The sequence below is a fragment of the Xiphophorus couchianus genome, chromosome 13, assembly GCF_001444195.1.
Source record: "Xiphophorus couchianus chromosome 13, X_couchianus-1.0, whole genome shotgun sequence".
In the NCBI taxonomy this organism is placed as follows: domain Eukaryota; kingdom Metazoa; phylum Chordata; class Actinopteri; order Cyprinodontiformes; family Poeciliidae; genus Xiphophorus; species Xiphophorus couchianus.
In genome coordinates, this window is record NC_040240.1 from 13,887,727 (window position 1) to 13,912,060 (window position 24,334).

At 39.7% G+C, this 24,334-nt stretch overlaps 1 protein-coding gene and 1 long non-coding RNA gene across 5 annotated transcripts in view; one reads left to right on the forward strand and one right to left on the reverse strand.

Moving 5' to 3' along the window:
• Window positions 1-3,894, reverse strand: part of LOC114156347 (teashirt homolog 1-like) — a 37,082-nt gene extending 33,188 nt beyond the window's left edge. Inside the window, exons 1-2 of the mRNA XM_028036724.1 lie at window positions 3,765-3,894; window positions 3,059-3,565 (exon numbers count right to left, since the gene is read on the reverse strand). Of these exons, the coding sequence (XP_027892525.1) occupies window positions 3,059-3,098 (40 nt within the window). The 5' untranslated portion in view covers window positions 3,099-3,565; window positions 3,765-3,894. The remainder of the gene's footprint in view (window positions 1-3,058; window positions 3,566-3,764) is intronic.
• LOC114156349 (uncharacterized) lies at window positions 315-18,101 on the forward strand. 4 transcript variants are annotated; one of them, XR_003597931.1, is made up of 4 exons: window positions 315-2,658; window positions 7,660-7,727; window positions 15,724-16,091; window positions 17,641-18,101. It is a non-coding gene; the product is annotated as an uncharacterized LOC114156349 (long non-coding RNA). The 4 variants fall into 4 exon arrangements; XR_003597932.1 differs by lacking the exon at window positions 315-2,658 and adding an exon at window positions 2,666-2,816; XR_003597929.1 differs by lacking the exon at window positions 315-2,658 and adding an exon at window positions 4,398-5,888.
• The last annotated feature ends 6,233 nt before the right edge of the window (window positions 18,102-24,334 follow it).

Consider the following 24,334-nt stretch of genomic DNA (forward strand, 5'->3'; position numbering starts at 1 on the left):
ACTGCTAAAATTGTCCATGCTGAAAGAAGGCTGCTACACTTTTTCTCCTCGCTTACCTTAGGAACTAAAGTATCACCATCTTTCACTCTGACAAAGGCTGTTTTGAGACCAAGACAGTCTGACTGAATAACCTGCCAATATCAGCTTGTGTTACTATAAAAAGGGAATGGCAAAATGTTTGTTTTTTTTTTGCAAAGCTGAATTTAATTAAGTATGCACCAAATAAGGGGGAAAAAAAAGTTAAGGATTAGTTATAGTTTTGTACATCCCATTTTATTTCAGCAGCAGGATTAATTATTGCTTTTCTGTTTTTAAATAAAAGCAATTAGATCATGTGATATTTTTTTTTGTTTGGTATCAGTAAAAATTGAAGTGAATCTCACTTCAGTCCATACCTACTAGTGCAGCTGGTCTATCCAAAGGAAGCGAGAATACTCTGAGTGCTCCAACCGCTTTACTGTGGCTGGACTTTTCCTCAGACAGAACAGCTAAATGTTCAACAGAAGAACTTTTTTTTTTTTTCCCTTTGTTAATGCTAAACCCTTTTTTAACTCTCATGGAACTCACTCGACATGGTGCCACGCTGTAATCACAGTGATGTGTTGAATGATTAGTTGACAGATTCATTACTCCGAGTGTCAGGGTTTGATTTAAGATACTGCAGTTGGCAAACTAGGAGCGCAAGTAAGACGTGCGGTGGTTTTCATTTTCTAGCAGCGACCTCAGCTCCGAGTTATGGCTTTTATGTGTGTGTGTGTGTGTGTTCTTCCATCTGCTAATTAAACTCCTGTAATTACTGATCAAACCTGCTGTAATGCATATGTAAACACGGAACTGCAAGATCCAGTTTCCATTCAACGAGACTCGGGGAAAGTTTTAAAGTCTGCTGGATTTTTTTTTTTTTTTTTTCCTGAGCCAATGATGCAACTTTAAACGTTGTAAGGAAAAAAACACATGAGTTCATAGCATAAAGAAGCATTTAGGAGACTAATCTACTCAGCAGGAGGCAAAGTAGTATCAGTGTAAACGGGTATTGAATCGGTGAAATGTTAATGTCATTTTACCCTTAGAATTATTTTAGAACTAAGTTGACTGGATGATAGGTAACCCAGATTTGATTTTGACGTCAAGATTGTCATCTCTAGTTGTGTAATGTTACAGATGATCATTGCACCGTTTATGTCACTAATCGACCCTAGAACACAACAACAAAAAAAGAAAGAGAGAGAGAGAGAGAGACAAAACCTCCTGGAAATGACAACAAATGACTGCAGCAATAGAACAAAAAAAAAGTCTCTGCAGCTCAGATTGCAGGGCTCTGCATCCATCCGCCAAAACTAACAGATGCAGTAATGCGGTTCCAAACCAGAGAACACTGATGTATTGTCACTGGTCATAAAGCAGATAGGGTGCAGCGCCATTACGGGTCTAAAAAAAAAAAAAAAAATCATCACTGTGACTGATGAAACAGAGCCCATTTGAAATGGCATACAAAGGCCTATTGAGAAGCTCTCTCGCTTGCTGAGGTGCATATCCAACCTTCAGTATTTGTGACAAAGCTGAGCTAATGCGTTGTAAAATGTTAACTTTTAGCCCTGAACGTTTTGGGATTGTCCAAAAACGTGAACCCAGAGCATGCCAAGACGGGATAAAGAGGAAAAATACGATCACAATATAAAACGCTAAACCCAAAATGAGGCCACCTCAGATGAAGGAGGCTGTAAAATACAGGATATCTCAAATACAGGAAACATAAACACAACTCATTTCCCCCCTTGTTCTTCGTCTCCATCCATCCATCCATCCATCCATCCATCCATCCATCCCCAAAGCTTTGCTCAATTAGAGACTACAGCCACGCAGAGTTCAAAGTCTGCTCCGTCACAACCTTGATTAAGTCTGCTTAACCTCACATTTCCACCGCCTATAGCTGCTTAACATTCTGCAGCTGTTTTATTCGGCTTTGGTCATTACGGCGTGAAACTTCAAAGCGCCGCGCTCGCTGGTCGTTCTGGAAACGCGTGTCAGTCAATCACGCGCTCGCATCTGTCGGGGAGGAGGGGGTCGGTCGCCTCGCGACACGCTGGAAGCAGACATTTGTAACTGTGTAGCCGTTAGCTTAGTATGAAATCACGTCGTGTAATTGGAAATAAAAAGAAATAAATAAATAAACTGAGCTAATCAGCCTGATTTTTCCCTTTTTGTCTGGAACATTTTCAACTCAAACTTGACGAATTTCACATGTTGTTACTCTGGAATTCGATGTATAAGTTTCCCACACTAAGCTGGACATGAAATGCACTTTTTTTTTATTTTATTTTTTTGCCGTCTCTTTTTTTTCTAGAGGTCAGCTGAAGGCATTGGAGTGACCCTGCAGCGTCTGAGGATCATCTCCCTGTGATCTCGCTACGCCCCAGCACCCTCACCCCCTCCTCTTTCCCTCACTCCCATCTCCGCCTCCCCTATGGACGTTTAATCGTCAACTGTTTATCCCACATGAGAACTTTTTTCTTCTTCTTCTTCTAATTTGTCTTTTCTTTTTTCTTCCTCCGTGGGAAGGTTAAAAAGTGACCCTCTCCTCACACTCAAAACGCCTGTTTTTTTTTTTTTTTTTTTTCTTAATCCACAGAGAGTCTAACGCATGCGCGTCTCCACGTGGTGAATGATTTACTTATGTTTATCAGGAATGAATAGATCAAAGGCAAGTTGCATGACAGACGACCAATCAAGCATCAAATCAAGGATGGCAATCCCAGAGCGGAACCCAAGCTGGAAATATGCAACTTTTCATTCTTTTCTTTTCAAACAACGCTGGGGTAAAAAACAACAACAGAAAATCCACACACACACATGTAATTTTTATTTTTGTAGAACTTGAACTAGAAAAGTTCACTGCTTTTGAATTGGGAGGTTCTGAGTTCTAAAGTTCATTATAGAAAACTGATGTAGAAGTTTGTTGTATAAGCTGCCGTGAAGAAAACTATCCGTGCAGATTTCAGAGTGCGTGTGTGCGTGTGTGTGTGTGTGTGTGTGTGTGTTTGCAGAGCTGGGGGCTTACCTGCTGACCGCCGCGGTGCTTGCTGCTTTCTCCTCGGCATGCTGCTGCGGGATTTTCCGCTTGACTGTTCATGCAGAGATCAAAACAGCGGACAAAGCTGGAAGCGAACGAAGGTGGTTTTATTTAAAAGTGTAGATCCCCTCGTAGGGTGAAGAGTTTCTAAATCTTTACGTCTTTTTCGGGGGGGGGGGGGGGGGGGGGGGTTATGATTTTGAGTAGGAATCGTTAACTTCGTCCGATCAGGGGAAAAAAAAAAAAAAAAAAAAAAACTCCAGGAAGGGCTGATGTGGTCGGAAAAGAGCTCGGTGCAGATCTCAGATCAGCCGCGTTTCCATCCGAATAAACGCGCTCCCGCCGCCGGACTCGGACTACCGTGCCGCTCCGATAACGGAACACATCGCGTCGCCTTGTCGGGGGAGCGGAGTCTGAAGTGCGGCTCTGGCGTGTCTCGTGTCTCTCCGGTCCCGGCCAGGTTCCAGCCGCAGCTCCGCGCGCTCCAAAGCTCCGCTGCGAAGACGAAAATCGGGAAAAGAGATCAGCGAGGGGGGGGAAAGAGTGACACGCTTAAAGCGGACAGGGGTGTATATGTCAGTCAGTCAAACGCGAGTGTTGAGACCCCGTCTCCCCCCCTCCTTCAACCCCCCCCCTCCCCAGTTTTCCTCCCCTCTCCTCTCTCCCGCCCCCACCTGGATAATGAAATACTCACAGAACACCGTCCGATTGTCAAAACACGGACGCTCGGAATTTCTCAGAAACTCATCGGGAAATAAGCAGGCCTGCTCTTCTTGTTGCTTCCTGTTGTTTTATTACATCTAACGCACTTCGACTGAAAAGTAACAACAAGGAGCGTCGTCTCTCTCTCCCCCCCCCCCCCCCCCCAAGGCCCCCCTGGATAGTCTCCCGCACGCAGAGAGGGGGAAAAATGTGCGCACATCGCCTTCAGACGGCTGCTACTGACAGACAAGACACATCCAGCTGCCTTTCCGGGCCCCTTCTCCTTCTTTTACTCCACCCCTCCGACAAGCGTCACCCTGACAGTCAGAGCCCACCTGTCAATCTGCAACTCTAATTATTGTAAAGGAGGGATGGCTCTCCTTTTTCCTAAGCAGGGGTTGAGGAGAGGTGCGTCCCCGACGTGCGCGTACGGAAGAAGAGCGTGGGACCCCGCGCTCAGACAAAAGAATGAGTGGCGGGAGAAAAACAAAAACAACAACAACAAAAGTTTGTTTCGTTGTCAGTTTGTGTTATCTTATTACGAGAGTAATGTTATTTATTCATAACAACCCATTTCTTAAGTTCACTATAGCCTACATGCATATGTTTAATTTAAATTATTTTAGGTTTTCTGTTGTGATCAAATTACTTTTACACCAGTTGTCTGAATCATAAGTAGGTTTTTGTGTTTATTTCTACTTTTTTAAAGTCTTTAATTAGAATTCTTAATCTATTCTCATTTGAATTGTTGCAATAGCATCTCGTTGCTAGTAACTATTGTTGTTCAATGCATTTCTTAACATCTCCGCTCCTGCGTTTCCCAAAGTTGAGGTACAATCCAGTTAATTGTCTCCTGTTTTTATCTCAAATACATGAGTTGACATTTCACTAATCTGCTATGGCTAAAAATGAACTACTCTAATAAATCAAATCAAATAATTTATCCAATGATGTCGGTATATACAATTTATTTGCTTAGATTTTTGTCAATTTGAAACAGAAATGATGTATAAGTTTACCAGCCATCATCAGCTTATCAGCCTCTAGTCGTTTATACTGGTCCTGGTTCTGCTGGAAGATCCCTCTAGTTAAGAGGGGATGGTTCCTTTCCGCTGTCACCACATGCTTGGGGGAATTGCTGCAAAATCTAGTTAAAGTATAGGACACAAACTTAAATTCTTGCTCAAACAAAGCAGCTTTTGCAACAAGTTTCATTACCAGCCACTGCTTTTCACAAAGTTGTTGCTGATCTATAATCCAACTCATATGTCAACCTAACTTTTTTTTTTTTTGCTGTAAATTGTACAAATTTCTACAGAAGATGTAAGCTGTGTCTAAGATTTCACTCATTACCAAGCAGTTTTAAAACCTATCTGCTTGATTTGGAATAATTGTATTGACTAGAATTTAACAGCCTCAAAAGAAACATGTTTTACAGTGTAAAACCTAATTTAACCCTTTATTTGTTGCTAGAAATGGGTTATTTTTTTAAACCAATAGATCTGGATGATTAATGAGATCACAGATCTGACACACATGCTTGCTTTTACTACATAAAGCTTTTTTAAAAGCATTTTCTGAAAATTCCCAAAACTCTCTCTCTCTCTTTTGAACACAAGTTTTAAGAGTTCCTTCAGAGCTCCTCTGCATCACAGTTTAAAAAAAAAAAAAAAAAAAAAGATAAAGAAAGAAAAAGAAAACATTGTGTATATTTTCAGTGACCTCTTTACTGGGACAAAGGAGGCTGCAGATCGATTCGTTACACCTTTTTAGCGAGGCTTCTGGTGAAGGGGAGGGGCTCTGGAGCCACTGGAGACTCCATTAATAGCCTCCTCTCCGTCCAAACTATTATCTACCATAAAGTGTTTATAAAGAGCCCCCAACTTGAGCTTTAATATGTTGTTTCAAATGAGGCGACGTGAGGGTGGTTAAGAGGGAGATCAGATTATTTTCTCTTTAAATAATCACTTGGATGGCATGAAATCCAGCGCTGTGCGCATCGGACTTTCTTTTTTGTTTTTGTTTGCTGTTATTTTTTTTTTCTTCTCATTCCTCCAGCTTCATGGATTCCGATCTTACAGAAACGGAGTCAAAACTTTCTCCAGTTCTAATTCTGGTGAGTTTCTGTCTTTATTCCCCTCGGCAGGTTTTTTTTAATTTTTTTTTTTGCTGCCCGCTGTCCGTCCGCGTCTGAGCCGCGTACCCGGATTCGCGGCGCGCACTGGAAGATAACCGACGCAGCTTGTAATGTGGCGGGGAGAAGAAACGGCAGAGTACCGCCCCAACATGTGTCTGTCAAAGGGGCCTGCGCGCTGAGTGATGAAGCCGACCTACGTCACCGACGTTTCCATCAAAAGTGTGCAGGAGGAACTGCAGGATCAGATCGTGTTCCGGGTTTAGCCAACGCTCCAGCGCGCGTTTTCCTGAAAAGCAGCGCTTTACGTTTAATCGGATCTTGGATCACACGTTTTCTAATTTAGAGTCAGAAAACTGAGCCCTGCTGCTCTTCCAGTAACAAGGATTACTGCCTAAAGTAAAAAAAAGAGCAATCATTTTATGTGTGTAATAAAGGAAAACTGCACAGCTAATATTTCATCTTGCAATGTTAATTTGCAAACTTGCTTTCTCTGCGAAACCTATTTAGTAACGGGAATTACAAATGACATTTGATCATCCTCACAGTACAAGTTTGTACGGAGCAGAAAGTACAAACTGTGTTAAACATAATCTGAGGCCAATAGTTGGTTGTGAGAGTGCGTGTGTGTGTGTGTGTGTGTAGTGGGGAAGTTTAGCTCTCGGGCCACAGCTATTTACCACTAATTTGTTCATCCTAGGATGTATTCTTAATAGAAAGGTTCTCTAAAGTTCTTTATGTGTGTATAATTTTCTGTAATCCACTTTGTATTTACAGTGCCTTGCCCTGCACTGATTGGCATCCTGATGAAAATGCATAAAAAGCCTTAGAATAAATGCAATTTTTACTGCAGTAGCATAAATTCACACTGAAAATTTTGGAATAATCCTACTTTTAATTAATAACACTGAATCAACGGGAGATAAATTTCTCACTGAGAAAAAAATATATTGTTTATACAAAAACTCAAAATCCACAATTATTTTTAGCACTGACCTTCCTTCCAAAACAAGTTTAACTAAGCCATGTTTTTAATTTGTACATAGCTTTTTTTTTTTTTTTTTAAATGTTGATCAGAGTGTTTTCAAACACTTAATTAGTGATCGGTTTGTTAAGTTCTCCTAGGAGATAAAAATGACAAATATTAAGACAGACTGTCTTCAAAATGGAAAAGACAGGAGAACATACAAAGCAAATGTCTGTTGATTTGCCTTCTGGACTAAACTTGCCAATATCCACATTTTGATGAATCACAAACGATTTAAAAAGTTTAAAATAACTGTAGCAGCAAAGCAGAGTGCTTTTAAGACGATAATTGTAGAGCGTTCTGTAATTATATTCACACTTTTTCTGTCCTTCAGGCTTATATTTTCACAGTCCTCTGCATCAGAAACACACTCACACTCCCCACAACTAAACATTTAGCATGTTGAGTGTGATGCGTGTGAAACACACACTACCTTTCAATTCACCCGTCCGTGTCCACATATTGACCGACGCAAAAGACAAACACAATCCGTGAACAGCCGTTGTTTCCCGTCACCCTCTGCTTTTACACATGAAGACTCCCCTGTTCCCCCTTCTATGTAACCACGGTGGCACGGTGACAGCATGTTGACACGGAGCCCCCCCGTTTCCTGCACCACCGCCCCCCGTCCCCTTAGAGCGGGCAAGAACATGCGTGTCCTCGTCATGTATATACCCACATACATTAAAGCGGAACCTGTTTTGTTTCTGTCCTCTGTCTCCGCAGCTCTGACACAATCATGCAAAGGAGAAGACACACTGCAGAGAAGTCCTGCACGCAGGATGTCGAATCAGGTGAGAAAAGAAAAAGTGGATACTGTCACATTTTTACTTGTAAACGTGCTCCTTCTCACTCTAATATGTAATTAGAGGAAACCTGTGATTAAAAGATAAATACATAAAAATCACAAATTGTTCTTTTGACAAGTGTGGAGCTGGGTTGTTTTTTTTTTTAGGATTCTGTCTTGAATTCAGTTTCTTCCTTTTTGTTTAACCATCTAGCATAAAAAATTCTTTGTAAAGCCTAATGAGCATTTAAAGTGAAAGAATAAAGCCAACATGTTTGTGCCTTGATGATGTGCATTCACATTTTTTTTTTTGATTCCTCACACTTGCCATTGTGCGTTGCTTCTGACGCCGAAAAACACAATTCAAATGAAGACAAAAAGAAATGCTTCAAACTTCTCCCTCTTCTGTCTCTTTATCTTTGGTACCTTTTCATCATTTTTTGCAACTAGTTTGCATTCCTTTATCCTGTAGTTTTCATCAAATGTTCCACACTATCGAGCTTTAACGATCCCTCCTGTTCTTTTTAAAAAATTCAAACACAACACAGTGAAACACCGCTGCTGATTTAATTTGTGTTTGACAGCAGCTAATGAGTCAAAAACCTTTTTCGGTGGTTTAAGGAAACACATTTTGCAAACAAATCTGTCATGTTATTAGCTAAAAAATATATGTATTTTTGAATGAGTTACAGGAAATTACACGGAAGCAGCATCAAACAGAAGGAAACTATTTAATGCCTTCCTCTTAATGTTAATGACTAATTTATCCGGAGTCAGACATGTTAGCCTGTGGCTAATCACCCAAGCATTTTTCTGCACTAACTCTCTGATTTGGAATCCTCCTGGCTATTCTTGCATGCATCACCAAATACCGCACCACAGATTTCCTTTCAAATAAACTCAGAGGTTAAACACACTCAAAAACCCCTCATAAGAAACTTTAAATACCTTAACAGCTCCTTTTGCATCCTATGAGAAAACCTCTCTTTCTAATCTTGAGTGATCTTGATTCAGCGATGGGTCCTATCAGATTTCATCCATTGACAGGCTGAATATAGGAATATACACTAAGAAATTAATAAAGAATAGGCTCTAACTTTGACATGAGCTCTATCTCCACATCTACGAGATAAGGCTGCATAATTAAAGTGCCATATACTGCGAGTATGGAGACCAAGAGAAAGAAAAGAAGGGTTTTTTTGATATTTTATAGAGATTTACTTGTTAAATGTGACGTGAGACGATGTGTCTCTGTGGGGTTTTGACAATGCAATTAAAGGTTTGTAATCCCCCCCACAAAAGTTTTTTTTTTTTTTAACCAAGCTTTTTTTTTGACTGCCAGTTCAGATGAAAGGATGTGAATAAGTGCAGCACTGTAGTGACAGATACAAGTTTATTAAAAGATTCAAACCTCCCAGAGACAAAAATAAGAAACTTCAGTTTGTTTAGCAATACATTTAGATGAGGCAGAAAAAAATAGCTTGTCCTAATAAATTAATAATAGTAGTGAAATTGCTCTGTAAAGAGGCAGGTATGGGGCTACTCACAAATATCCAATTGAGTGCATTTGAGTTAAAGTTTGCCCCAGTGATTGAAACGGTCACCTGTTTGTGGCTTTGTGCTGAATTTGGCTGTTTCCTGGGCTTTTTGCACCAAACAGCAATTTAGGTTGCTCTGTTTCTTTTCATCTTTGGATTGTGTAGTGATTTGGTTCCATGTGGGGATTCTGTGGTGGTCCTTGGGGACTTCATTGCTCATGTGGGGCATGACGGCGTTACTTGGAGTGGTGTGACAGGGAGCGATAGCTTCCCTTAACTAACTCTGAGCTGTGTTTTCCTATCGGACTTCCAGATGTCCATAATGAACACCTAGTTCTAGAACAAGGTTTGTTCACAAGTGTTTCTGGTACTGAGCTACTTGGGGAAACGTCAATGAACAAGTCTGTAACCGAGTAAGCAAATCTTCTGTGTCATGTCTTGAACACTTAGGTGAAGAGAGAGAGGAAAAGATGTACAACACACCACTGGATCCAACACTAGTAGTGAGTTGAATCAGGTGGCAGGAGAGGCTGATGGAAAACCTAGTAAATCCAAACGAATGGGAGAACCGGAAACATCTAGTTAACAAAGAAGTTTGGAATATCTTCAATTCACTTCTTGTGGATGGGTTGGGAACATGAAATCAAAACGTATCATGTTCAGAACCTCCATTGCAGATGCAACCTCTAGGAACTCTGGCCTGAAGATCATTGGTGCCTGTTCTAATGCTTGTGGACACCAGCGGTGATAAAGAGCTGAGGTTTGTCTTTAGGGAAACGGCACTCAGATACCTTGTGGACAGACGGACTGCAACTTCTGTGTTTACAGAAGCAAAATCAGGGGCATGGGAGACATTCATGGCAATAAGAAATGGCTTTCAGTTTTCCTTAAGGAACTACTGGAAGATTGTTTGATGACGACTTAAAGGCGTAACAACAACAACCTTAGACTGGATGAGCTGAAATATCACTGGGGATATTTGGGTTTCCCTCCTGTTACCCCATGACTCCTTCTTGGGTAAGCAGAAGATGATGAATGGATGAATAGTTTGAGTGACTCCTTGCTGCCTTACAAATATCTATTGAAGATTTATAAAGGCTTTACAGCTTGAATATCAGAATCATGACTTTTTGATTCATTTTAAGGAGAGTCTAATTGTAATATTTCACAAAAAATTAAGTGTCTGAACGCTGGAAAGAGTTCATAGATCAATAATGAGTAGTTTCAGTTCATTAGTAAAAGATTGGAATAGTGTCATGAGTCGGCATTATTATGTCAAATGTGCCTTATGGGTTAATATTAATATTATTAACTAATTGCTATAATAGTATTAACTATTTATACATTCCTTTAAGAGTCTTATTGTAATACATTGTTAAAAACACAGTAATAATTCAACCCAAAAGCTTTAATAATTCAATAACATGCAGTTACATTGCGTTAGTTTCAGGGTGAATGAGAATTTATCTTTTTAGATTTGCAGAACCGTTTGGATTTCATCAGTGGCTAACCGTTTATGCCAGCATGTGTGTATTATAACTGGTTAGTATTGATTTATAAAGGGATAACAGCTTAATTAATAACGTTAATACTATTTTTCTAAGTGGTTTATACGGGACGTCTTATTGTAAATTAATACTAAAAAACAAAACAAAACATGATTTCCTGTGTGTCGCACCACAGCCCAAACTTTTACAAGACAAATTTCCTGCTTCCTGGAACAACTTTGCTTAAAACCCTGCTGGGCTGAACAAAATGACATATCCACATTTCCTCTTTGACATACACACTCATGCTTCCCTCTCCTCCTCCCTTGGCTTTTGTTTTCACTGACACATGCACTCCAATTAGCAGGGTTTTTTTGCCATTTAGGATGAAAGAAAAGGAACCAAATGTTTATCTTTTCGAGCACCATTTTCTTCTATTTCCTAACAAGTTTGAGTTGAGTTTTTTTTTTGTCAAGCAGAGCATAATTCCCAATGTTATCATGATCTTTTCTGCATAAGAATATCCCTTTTTTTTTGCTAAACATCAAAATGCAACAAATTCTGTTTATGACAAATTCAAATGTATGAGGGAACACAAGCAACTGGGATTATTTTCATTTCCAGTGACATCTTGTAAACCTGTTAAACATTTTCATTTTCTAAACCTTACACGATGCCTCATCTCCAGAAGCTCTGTTAAACCTTTTTCATTGGAAATTGCACAAAAGTCTCTGAGAATAACATGCTTAAAATGTATCATAATTCTAAGCTAAACTGTAAGACTACAGCTAGAAGTCAAATCTTTTTTTTTTTGTCATCAGTCCTCTTGTGTGTCAAATTAGAGCATCCTAATCTTGGGCTTTATACTTAAATGTAAATCTGCGAATCTCAAATTGCACAGATCCCCTCGCTGGGGCTTTGACTGCTGAAATCTGTCACAGCCGCTGGTGTGCCGCACATTAGGGGAGAAAATGCTCTTAAAAAATGTGCTTTCCTGACATTAACATGACTTGTGTGCCTGGGCGCCGCTCGATCTGTGCAGTTCCAGGCGTATATTTATGAATAGGAACCTTTAATTAGGGCTTGTGTTTCCTCTCTAGTCACATTGAGGGATGGTCCTCGCCGACATTCATTAATGATAATCACCAAGAGCGATGGCATAGCTACAGGCCAAGTCTCGGGGGACCCGACACTTGAAAAGAAGCATTAAATTACACAGAGGGACTCTTTAATTGCAAAAAGGAAAATATATAGCCATCATTGTTAAATATGATCTTTTGTAAGCCTTTACTGGTTCAAGGATTTGTCTGAGGGGGTTCCCTATGCTCATACTGTTTTAAATGGACCTTCACCAACACACCACACTGCAGATCTTGCTTTTCCATAAACAAGCATCAGCTCGGGATGCATGGCAGTCTTTTACAATAGGTTTTTGTAATGAATGCGTCAACATTTTTAAAACATAATGTAATTAATGCGTAGATGTTGGATTGTACAGGATGGGGATAAAAGCAATAAGTGAGATCTGTCTTTGAAAGGTTTGTGCATTAATTATTGGTAAAGCTACATGAGGTGATACCTTCTTAAGACCAGACTCCACCGAGAGAGACGACTCTTACAAGCTCTGCACTGAACGAGCTACGTATTCTGGTCATCAGGTACAGTGTCATTTACTGTACATTTACTGACAATTGTGGGAAAAAAAACTCTAAATAATTTCATATTTTACTGCAGGAGTATAATCTCACCTTTCACCTTCCTTAACATCAGAACCTCAGACCTTTTCGTTCAGAATGTGAATACAGATTTAGACAAACTTATACAATACAGGTGTGGACGTCAGCACACTGAAATCTTTGAGTTTTTCTGCTTTGACATAATGTCTGTCATCTACATAGTTAATGAGGCATGCAGAGCCATACAGCAGAAATCCAACCCTCAACATAGAACAACAGCAGACATCCACAATGCAACAAATTCAAAAACAATTTCAATATATCATCAATATGGAAACCTTTAATTAGGGCTTATGTTTTCTCTCTATTCTCTATTCTATTTGAGCGAGAGGTACTTTAAAGTCATATTTCATTAATTTATCTGGAGAATATTTACATAGTGGCATTATTTACAATTCCATTAAACTTTTGTTTCACTTAATAGCAGTAAAAAAGTAATGAAGATCTGAACTAATTATTTTATTAAATGTGCCAAGAACGGATAAGTAAGTAGTGAAAAGCTTGGTCTTGACTGTGTCCTTTCTTTTCCAAAACTGAGATATTTCCAGTGGTTTCTGTTGACAGGTTGTACGAAGTGTTCTTAATGATTTATTTATCTTTGTGGAAAAGGAAAAGATGGTGGAAGACAACACTACATAAAGAGTGCAAAACGAAGCAGAAACTCGCACTGTGTTCACATTTGACAAGCCGACATGATCTTTGGTCTTTTGTCACTGAGGCAACAAAGTACAAATAATAGATCTGATCCTGAGAAAGTAGTTTTTTGCTACCTGGGTTTTTTCGATCAGACTACAGCTCTTTCAGGAAAGCACAACACTGAAGTTAGCATCTGATGTACACTTGGCAATGTGAGCGCTTAGAAAGTTGCAGCCCAAATTTTAGCCAGCTGCTCGCTCACAATATTTAGTGAAACTGTAAGCTAAAGCAAAATTGAAAAAGGTCAGAACTCCTCCTCAGACACTTGGCAAGTTATTATCAACTTACTTTGGATCAGCTTATTGTGGTGCATCAGTTGGGATGTTCACTTTTCGGCAACTTTGACTGACAGCAGTGGTAGAGTCTGTGTCGGTGCTGTCCAGATTACAGATTAGGAATTGGAATACTAAAAAAATCCTTTAAAATCCAATCCAATCCTTTAAAATAGATGTAAGGGTTCAAATAATAATGACGACCTATTTTCCTATGTTATTATCTTCAAAATGATGGTAGCATAAATGACTTGTGTGGCACAAACAGAAATCGTCAACATTGTTTTCCTTTGAGTAGGGGAATGTTAAAGGCCTCTGTTAACTTCCAGTGACCTACATTTAGACTTTTTTAATGTACTAAATAATAGCAACACAATACATGTCTGCTGGTTTTAAGACGCTATTACCTCATGTAGTCTTTTTGCATTTTGAAGAGTTGCTAAAACAAATGGGCATCTGACTCAGGTTATATTTATTCCCCATAGGACTCATTTGGATTTTATCCACACACTAATCAGTTTAAATCAGTGAATCATTAAGTAAAACTTCAGTTGCATTTATTCTATTGGAATCAGTAACTGTTTTATATGTGCTTGAAGTAAAGGTATATTTAAAAAACACTGTTAGGTTTTGCTGCAGCAGTGAAGGATACATTTATTTCCAGGGTTTTTAACACATCTTTACCAGGGTTACCAATAAATGTGGAGCCTGCTGTAAATATATCCTCTTTTACAGCAGCAATCTTGCTAGAAACAGAAGTGGAAAAAAATGCACCCCCCCCCTCACGCACCCCGCCCCCCCCCCCCCCCACACACACACACACTCTTAAACTACTGACCTAATTGCTCAGACTCACTCAACTAATTAATCTCAGCTGACTTAACATGAAGTGAAGGTTAGCTAGGTGACATTCTCCCGAATTCCAGTTCTTTCCTTTAGCATGCCTATTTCTTCTCATCTTCGATCTGCTTTTTTATTTTGTTACTCTTCTTCTCTGACGTTTCTGTTTTCCATCTTTCCAGCCCTCTTTCTAATTCTCCATTTAGTTCCCTTCTCTTTGTTTCCATCTTTCTTTCCCATCAGATCATGCCGTGCATAAATGCAAACGGTTCACATAAGTTGGCCCACATCTATTTTTACCTGGTGTTGAGGTAGAGGAGGGGTTGGCTTGGGGGCTTTGCAGAGGTGAGTGGGCATGCCGAAAAAGGAAGAGAGCGGAAGGGTGTGGGGGGGGGTAGAGGCAGGGTCACAATGCTCCATTAATCAAAAAGAATGACACCCATGTCGTCCCTGACAACCATCCTGCCACCCGTACGTCTGCTCCCCTCCTCCTCCTCCACCTCCATCCCACTCAAACAGGACAACTTTAGTGACGGAGAGGGTGACGATGAAGGAGAGAATGTGGATAGATGAAAGGGAAACGAGGAGGAGGGGGAGGTGTGTGAGGCGAACTTTATTAATCAAGCATCTGGGATTAATTGTTATGAAGTGTCACCCATAAATTCTCCATTTGGATTTAATAATCTCGGAGGTAGATTTAACAATCCCTGTCGTGATTTGAGCTTTATTGAAGAGGCTGCGGAGAAAGAGAGAGGCAGAGGGAGGAAAGGGATGTGGTGACACAAATAGCTTCTCAGCGGACAGTCCCTCTCTGTATGACAGTTATGAAATACAATTATCAGCAAGATCTGCTTAAGAATTCATCAACTGCACCTCTGCCTTCCAAGGAGAGCAGGGAGGGGAGGGGGGCAACATACAAAGCAAGTCTTAACTGATAAGACTTCTCTTTTTCCCTGCAGCCCTTAAACTATCATTTCAGATTCCCCGGCTCAGTCTTGTTAAGTCACTGTAAAGGTACGGCACGCATATTGCTTTGCAGGTTATATTAAAGCATAAATCATTAGGTAAGAAAAGGGAATATGGTAAATGACACACCGTATGCAAATCACCCGGGATCACGAGTGGTTTGTCTGAAATGCATCACCCGCTGGTTTGCATCAGGGTCAATAATAGCAGTTAATCTCTGCGCGCAGTGAAAATATACTGTCAGTGAATTGCACAACACCCTGTCAGTGCACAAAAGTAACTGGATCATAAAACGCGCACGATTTCAATCAACTGTCATCTAATTGCAGCCGCACCTTTTGAAACGAGTGAAGAACGGCCACAATGTAGGTTGACAGTGTGCATAAAATTTGCATAACTTTGCATATCCCAACGCCATTAATGTTAGTTTTATTGGAGGCTCTCGTTTCTTCTGCTTCTTTTTTGTAGGTTGTCTTAAAGAAACAAGGACGGATGCAGGACAGTTCAGTTGATTGTCGAAGGAATTGGCCCGACTCGACTATAATCAATACGTTTTAAGAAAATGGAGCTACGATCCAGCTGTGCTTCTATCTCACAAACATTACTCTGTCTGATCTTGGAAAGCTATTATCTCTCCGACAAAAGACGGATCTCAGAAACAGAATGACTCTGTCTTCGATCTGACTCAGAATGGAAAGTCTTTACGAGACAATTTTTGTTGGACGCCAGAAAAGCTTGTGAAATATTTGCCTTTAACGAGACGTTTCCTCCTGCCAGATATCACCCTGATCAATGACGCTTCTGCTCCAAGAGAAACGACAATACCTGGAGCCACGGTAAAAAACCCTGCGTCACCCAATCCCTCACTGACACCACATCCAGCATTTAGCTCAGATTAATCCAAGCACTCCCCTCATCTCCCACCAGTAGCTACAGTTGCTGGCAGGTAATGTGTAACTTCAGTGGCATTGCTCCAGGTCAAACTCTTTGAGTTTATCAAGCATCAATAGAAGAAATCGTCTACTAACGTCTAGAAACTTCAGGAATGAGTGACCAGAATGGCTGCAGGCCATTTCATTCTTTTTTTTTCCCCAAGCTGTACTTTTTTGGTTTTAGCCCCATCATATGGGGCATTTTTGGGTATAAAAATGAAATATGGTGGAACGTTTCATACAAACCACCATTTTAAACTCTATTAGACAACTGATAAAGTTTGTAGGAGCTCATCAATCCATCTCGAGAAAAAGTGTTTTGACTAATCACAAACAGGAGTACAACAAAAAATTTTCAAGTGGTCATAATTCCTCATATTTCATTAAACTCTACCAGACTGGGATTATCTCCCCAACGCATGAAAATAACTACCAAGTGAAGTATAGTGATGCAAAATTGTTATGTTATTATGGTTTGTTAAATTATTTTAATGTTAATCCACAGAAGCCACTCTGAAGGATCAATTCTTTACATTTCTGTGGTTTAATAGGGACAATTTTATGATCAGCTTAAGCCAGGCTGGTTGAGAATTTATTTGGTATTTCCAAAGGTTTCACAGCATGAGCGCTGCAGCTCTTTTGTATTTTATCCACATGTGAAAAGATTTTAGTTAAAAAAGAATATATGTATTTATATACTGTATATATACTTTCTGTAGTATTCACAAAGACCAAATATGCAGAGATTTTTTGTCATTATGACAAAACCCTTTTTTATGCATACCTGTTTTCTGTGCTCGAAACCATAGTAATTGTGTTTTTTTCCACCACTATCTCACTTTGTCTTGACTCTTTTTCTATTAAGCTTCAATCATAGCTTCTAAAATTAGACGAATGACGGGAAAAAGAAAACCGTGGCAAACAGCACAGAAGCTAACACTGTTTTCAGGGAGTCCTTTACATAGCACTGCAATGTAAAAATATAGCTATTCAGAATATAGCTATCCTGAATAGCTATATTCAGGATGTCTTTTCATTAATTTTACTGTTTTTTATTGCAACACCCAACTGAAATCTTTAGTTGCTGAAACATAAAGCCATATTACAGACATGTTTCAGTTTTACAATTCAGAAATTAAAAATTTCAGTAATCAGGATTATTTTGGAATTTATGCTTTAAGGAATTTAAGCATTCATTTGATCATGAAGGGAAATATTATGGTTTTCTGTAGCTTTAGTCCTGTAAATAGACTGAATTTAGAAGTTTTAACTTGCACTTTGAGAATTTCCTTGGGACCAAATAAAAATATTTTATTCTTCATTCAAGACTCAAATGTTAACTTTCACAACTTCAACTTCCTGACATGGCAAACATCTTAAAAAGGTAAAGGAAAAAGGTAAAGGAACATAACATTTTAAATTTTCTACTATTGTGTTTTTGTTGTTTCTGCAGCAGATCCTCCCGAATTGCTGCTGAAGAAGACGGTCGCACCTTCCTGATTCTGGTCCTGCTGGTTCCTTCCTGTTGAAAGATAACTTTCCCTTTTTCACAGATTAAAATAATTGACTAACTGTCGTGATCACCTGATCACATTTGTTTTTACAGTGTTAAATCAGAAATATTTAGTTAAAGGTGGAATGCATTTGTTTAGATTTCAACTGAAATGACATCAGAAAAAATTGTATTTAATGTATCGTGATTTGGATGGGTTCAGCTTTTATGTATTAAAAGTTCACTTGGATGACTTTATGTAGTTTAGGGCCTGTACTCAATTTATATATGTATATAAAACTTGTTAGAATGCCTCAAATCTGTACCAAAAGATTTTGTAGTATTACGTCTTATTTTTTCATTACTTATTTGACTTTAATATATGTTACCTAATTATTTTCTAATAAAACACATTTTCTGTGCGGTTTATCTGCATTTATATGGGAGCTTCTGCCTTCCTTTCTTCATTTGGTTCAAGCTTTATTTCCTGCTTCTAAAAAGCCTCATCTGTACATATTCACAGGCGTGAAAAAATAAACCGCATTTTATTCATTTTGGGCTGGACTCCCGAAATGTTATATGAATAACACGTCATATCACACTGCGTGTTATTACTAGGCACCATTTTGCACCCTGCCCTGTAATTTTTCCCTAACCCTGACAATTTAGCATGCCCTGATGCTGGAAAGTGACACACAGTGATTTTAAAATGAGCCGAGATGACAGAGGTGCACCAGACGTGTCATCAAATTCAGACCACTTTATCATAAAACGCCTCCTTTGCTTTTATGCCTCTTAGGTTGAAATTCTTTAGCTGGGGAACATTAATATAGTGATATTACAGCTCTAAGAAAATGTTCTAATCAGCCATAACATTTTGAGCAGCGTCTTATTCCCAATGTTCTGATCTGTCTGGGAATAGATATAAACATTTATTGGTGGCCTGCAGAGAGAGGACCAAGACTGTTATCCCCAGATTGTTTGGTTCCGGTTATTTGTGGTGTGATATTGCTAATGATATAAAACAATCATAAAACTAATTTCCATCTCTACTAAAGATAGCCATTTTTAAAAGGCTTAAGTTATTTAATAAGTGAAAATCTATTTCACTTATAGAAATAATTGAACTATTATTAAATAATATTATATGTGAAGGGTTAGACAATTTATGTATTTTATCATTGGCAAGTGACTTTATAAAAGCAGTTTGCTGAAATAATGTATCTATTCATAACATTCTGAGTTTACATTAAATTTGGGAACAAGAGGGTGACTTAAGTTTGAGACTAACTTCAGTCATGCTAAAGTTAAAAATCTAAAAGACTTCTGATTCAACTTTAAGTTGTGCACTAAAGATTTGAGACTTGCCCCTCAAACACGTGAGACATGTGATCAAGGTGTGTGAACATGTCTGGGGTACTGTGTGACAGATTTTTCTTTGAGACTCTAATTGTTCAGTTTTAGCCACATTTTAAATTTGCTGGCCATGTCAACAAAGTTATAGTTAACGCAAAAGTTTTAGACAAAATTATTTCAATTCCTCAAAACATTTAAACAAAACTTTCTAAATTAGTTCAAACATGATGAAAATACTTCAATAACACTGCAAAAATCAAGCACATTATCATCCAGATGACGAGACGTTTTATTTTCTGTAAAATTGTCTGTCCTGTTGATCGTTTTTCTCATCAATGCATCTGCCTCACCAGTCAAAGACACCAATATCAGTGGACGTCAGGATGAATGAACCTTATCCATCAGAGGGCTTTGGGATCTAATCAGTCCCTTGACATAAACATCCCTTGACAAGTGCTCAAACATGTAAAAAGCAAGGAGAGGGCTGGTTTTAAAAGGACAGGGTGTGAGTGTGTAAATGGCACGCTAACATAGATACAGTACACTAAAATAGTGTACATCTATTATCTTATTCACACTTTATTAGAGAACACATTTTGATGAAAACAGCTGCTCCAGATGTTTCTAAGTGTCTTATCTTGTGTCCTGGTGCTTTCTTTGTGGTGTGTCTCATTTTTAAGAGTGTAATTGTGGACACATTAACTTTTTGTGTTTGTAGAAAATTGCAACTATGTAAAAGCCAAGAGACTGGCTATTTTGAAAGCTATTTCAGTCCCTTTTTCCATTGTGTTTGACAACAAATAGTCCCAGTAAATCGGAATCAGGATCGAACCAAGCCTTATCTCACTTCGCCAAAGATGCAGCTCCGCCTTTTCCCCCTGGTATTTGTGCGCACCTCTGCATCAGCACCTCCTCATGAACAACAGAAGCCGTGGCGTTATATGTGTATGCGGAGAGGGATGCGTGTGTCTGTGCTCAGGTGGCAGACACCCTCTGTAAATCATTTCAGATCCATTTATTCAGGGGCCTGTGTGTGCAGACAACACCTGCACAATGCTGCCAAAGAAGTGCCACAATGTCAGCGACTTTGTTTGCAGCTCTGACCCCCCCACCGCCACCCCACCCCTCCTTATCCCCACCCAGTGTGTCTCTATGTGAATCTGCTTGCATGCATATGCAGTTATATGAAATAATTAGGAGTCTGTAGTGGCATGTTTAGATCACGGACATGCAGAGTCCGGTTCTACTTTGCATCAATTTGTTTTTACAGGTAGTCTCACATTTTCTTAAGCCACTGTAGAGTTCAAGGTTGATTCTATAATGAGGCCAGTGGCCACGTGCTGCTGCAGCGCAGAATCCCCAAATCATGGGACTTCCAGCTCTGTGCTGTACAATTGATACAAAGTTATTTTCCTGAAATGCCGCCTTTCATTTTTGTCAAACATGTATTCTGTCCTCGTGTCCACAAGGAGAAAGAAAATATGTTTTAAACTGTCCCAATATTATTACTCCAGAAGTCATTGAGTTGTCCTGCAGAAATATCAGTCCGAAACAACCAATCAGAGGCCGATCTCGTGGCTCTCCTCTCTCTCTAGGCTGCAGCTTTCCACACTGGAGACTTCGGTGAATGCCCAGGCCACCAATGATGGTAGATAAAGTGTTTTCCTGCAACGGTACCTTATGTCACTGTCATTAGTACACTAAGCACGGATATACAAGCATGATTGACACCATTACGACCATCTCCCTGGCTCTGACTGGTTGTTTCTGACTGGTAGTGGTGCATTTCTGCTCATTCCAGTATGACCACAAGGATAAAGTATAGGAGCTAAACTGTCGCGACATAGTGACAGTTTTAATACATTTATAACAAACGTAATGTTCATAAAATTTGCACACTGAAGCTTTAAGCATTCACAAAACACACAGAATTTCTTAATTTTACTCACCTGACTGTAAGCAAGAATTCCGAATTTTATATTTATCAGATCAAATGCTGTCCGCTTACTTTTAAGCTAGGTGACTCAGTTAAAAGTGTCTTATTGACAGAGAAAGGGGAAATAACAGCAAGATATTCTTTCTTCTTGCTGCTGTGTTGCTTTCAATGATTCCTGCTTCTAATCTAGCTTCACTCTGGAGGATGAGCAGTTAATTAAATTACTTTAATGAACAAACCAACACTAAAACGGGGAAGAAAAAAAAATCTTTGCTTCCTAAATAGCAAATTAATTTCTAAAACACTCAAGATCTGCTTGATGGTATTTTTAGGCCGGATTCATATTTTTTGATATGACAGCTGTCTCGCTGTGTTCAAAATGAGCTCGTTTGCGTGTGTCATTTGCACGCTGACAGTCAGTTGTGACAGTTGTAAAGTGTTCTTGAAAAAGCGCCCGGCACGGACACTCGAGGCAGTCAGACGAAAGATTTTGCTGGCTGTGATGTCTGTGTGTCAAATTACGTATCTCGCTAAGCATATGCTGGCACTTCAGAATCATAAACTTCAAACCTCCGGATCCTTCAAAAGCATCAAAAAAAAAAAAAAAAAAAAAAAAAAAAAGCATGGGGACTGTCTCATTCTACACATCAGTCATGTAGCCACCAGCAAAATGAGCGAGATGTCATTTGCACTCAACCAAAAGCTTCCGGAGACATTTAAAGACACTCTCGATGACTGTTTCAATTTGGGAAGACTGTTAATGATCTCGTCTCAGCTGCCTTTTGTGAGTCTTTCTCTGAAGATACAAGTGAGTGACAAAGAAGGCTTAGATGTGCACTTCAGCTAAAGCAATTGCCAATTATTGATTTGAGTGCTGAAGACTTATTAGCAAATCTCTGCAGGACTTATTATCCAGCTGTTGGCCTAGATTTTGGGATTGTTTCAAAGAGGGAGTCAACATCGGGGTCAGTTGAGACCCAGGAATAATAGAAGATGAAATGATAATCCCCGCTGTCACAAGGTTTTTAACGTTTTGTTTAATGAGCCTGGAATAAATTCATACAAATAAAACCAGGCTGCAAACAAAAACCCAACCCGCTTTGTAGAGCTGCATAGTGTTGAAGGAAGCTGACCTGTTTTATTCCTTAACTGGGCAGTTTTATTCCTGACATTCAACTAAAACAGAAAAAAAAACAAACAGCAGAGCACAGAAAACTGGAGGCTAATTGAACTAAAGATTGTGTGTCGCAAAGAGAGAAATCAGCTGACAGATAAAATGGAGTAACAATACACTGTTCTAAAGCAGAAACTGCTGGGTAGTATGACTTCAGGATGAACAGAAAACGGCTCCTCCTTTTTCTTTAAAACCTTCCTCCTTTTACTTTCTGCTGCCGGAGTGAGGAAACAAAAAGCAATGGCTACTCCACCTCACAAAAGCAGAAATACTATTTTTACTTTTCCACCTTTTTCCCATAATTTTCAGCGTGTTTTGTGACAGGATTTTATGTGATGAACCATGTCAAAGAAGTGCATGACTCTTAGGTGGACGAAAATGCTTGTACTGATAAAATTCGAAAAGTGTGGTGTGCATTTGATATAACAGTTGTAAAACTTTTGAGGTGTGTCTATCAGACACCAACATTGAGATGTTGACATTTTTTGTAGCAAACTAGCTCAAGCTCAGCTAAAACAGACAGCATTTCTAACATCAGTCTTCACATTCTGCCCTGTTTTATCTCCATCTATCTTCCCATCGTCTGACTAGCCAACCTCTATGATCAATCAAGTTTATTTGTATGGCACATTTCAGAAAAATAAGGCAGTTCAAAGTGCTTTACATCATAAAAAGCTCATAAAGCCCCAATTTGAGGAACCAGAAAGATGGATTCCAGTGGTAACCTATGAAACTACTGCGATCTCTGTGCCCATATGAATTAAGGCTTTGCTGGAAAATTATGGTGTCCACTAGAAATACTGACACTTTGGGCACAATTTAGACATTTTCACTTAGGCATGTACTGACTTTGAAAACACTTCAAGCACTTTGAATTGCCTTGTTGATCTACAAAAAAAAATCTGTGGTTTAGACATAAACCACTGGAAACAAAAGGTTGTGAGTTGAGTTATTTAGAGGGAACAGCAAATTCACACTGTCATGCAAGCTGAACACCGACTACTTTACTCATTTGATCAAAGTGTTATGTCCCCAGTGTTATTCCATGAAAAGATTCAAACATATTTACAAAAATGTGAAGGATGTTCTCAGTTTTGTTCATATAGCTCACGCACGCATACATATTACGTCTTTCTATATACACAAAGAGTGCTTGGATCAACTTTATTTATTCATAAATACATAAACTCAGTTCGCACTCAGTTCTAAACCTTACTCTAAAACAATACTTCTAATCAGGCCTCATTTTGACAAATGAGCAATGTACATTTAGAAATTCTAAAACACAAACTCATACATAATCCAAATAAGTTAGTAGCTTTAATACATTAACACCTTTACCTATCAAATAGGTAAAGGTGGAGGAGTTTAAGTATCTCGGGATCTTGTTCACGAATGGGGGAAGAAGGGAGCGGGAGATCGACGGGCGGATTGGCGCAGCGTCTGCTGTCAAGCGGGCGCTGTACCGGTCCGTCGTGGTGAAGAGAGAGCTGAGCCAAAAAGCGAAGCTCTCGATTTACCGGTCGATCTACGTTCCCACCCTCATCTATGGTCATGAGCTTTGGGTCATGACTGAAAGAACGAGATCGCGGATACAAGCGGCCGAAATGGGTTTTCTCCGTAGGGTGGCTGGGCTCTCCCTTAGAGATAGGGTGAGAAGCTCAGTCATCCGGGAGGGACTCAGAGTAGAGCCGCTGCTCCTTCACATCGAGAGGAGCCAGTTGAGGTGGCTTGGGCATCTGGTCAGGATGCCTCCTGGACGCCTCCCTGGTGAGGTGTTCCGGGCACGTCCCACCGGGAGGAGGCCCCGAGGAAGACCCAGGACACGCTGGAGAGACTATGTCTCTCGGCTGGCCTGGGAACGCCTTGGGATTCCCCCGGAAGAGCTAGAAGAAGTGGCCGGGGAGAGGGAAGTCTGGGCCTCCCTTCTGAAGCTGCTACCCCCGCGACCCGACCTCGGATAAGCGGAAGAAGATGGATGGATGGATGGATGGACCTATCAAATATTTGACTGAGGAATCACCATAGAAACAGATGAACTCTGATTCATTGTCGCCAGGAAACACACGTTAGGTAAACAGGGGGTTAACTGCCTGACTGTCCCACTCTGATGGGAGACACGTCCCCAGCAGATGGGCAAAAAGTTGATGCTGACACAAAGAAGAAAAACAACAAAGTCAATAGGTTAA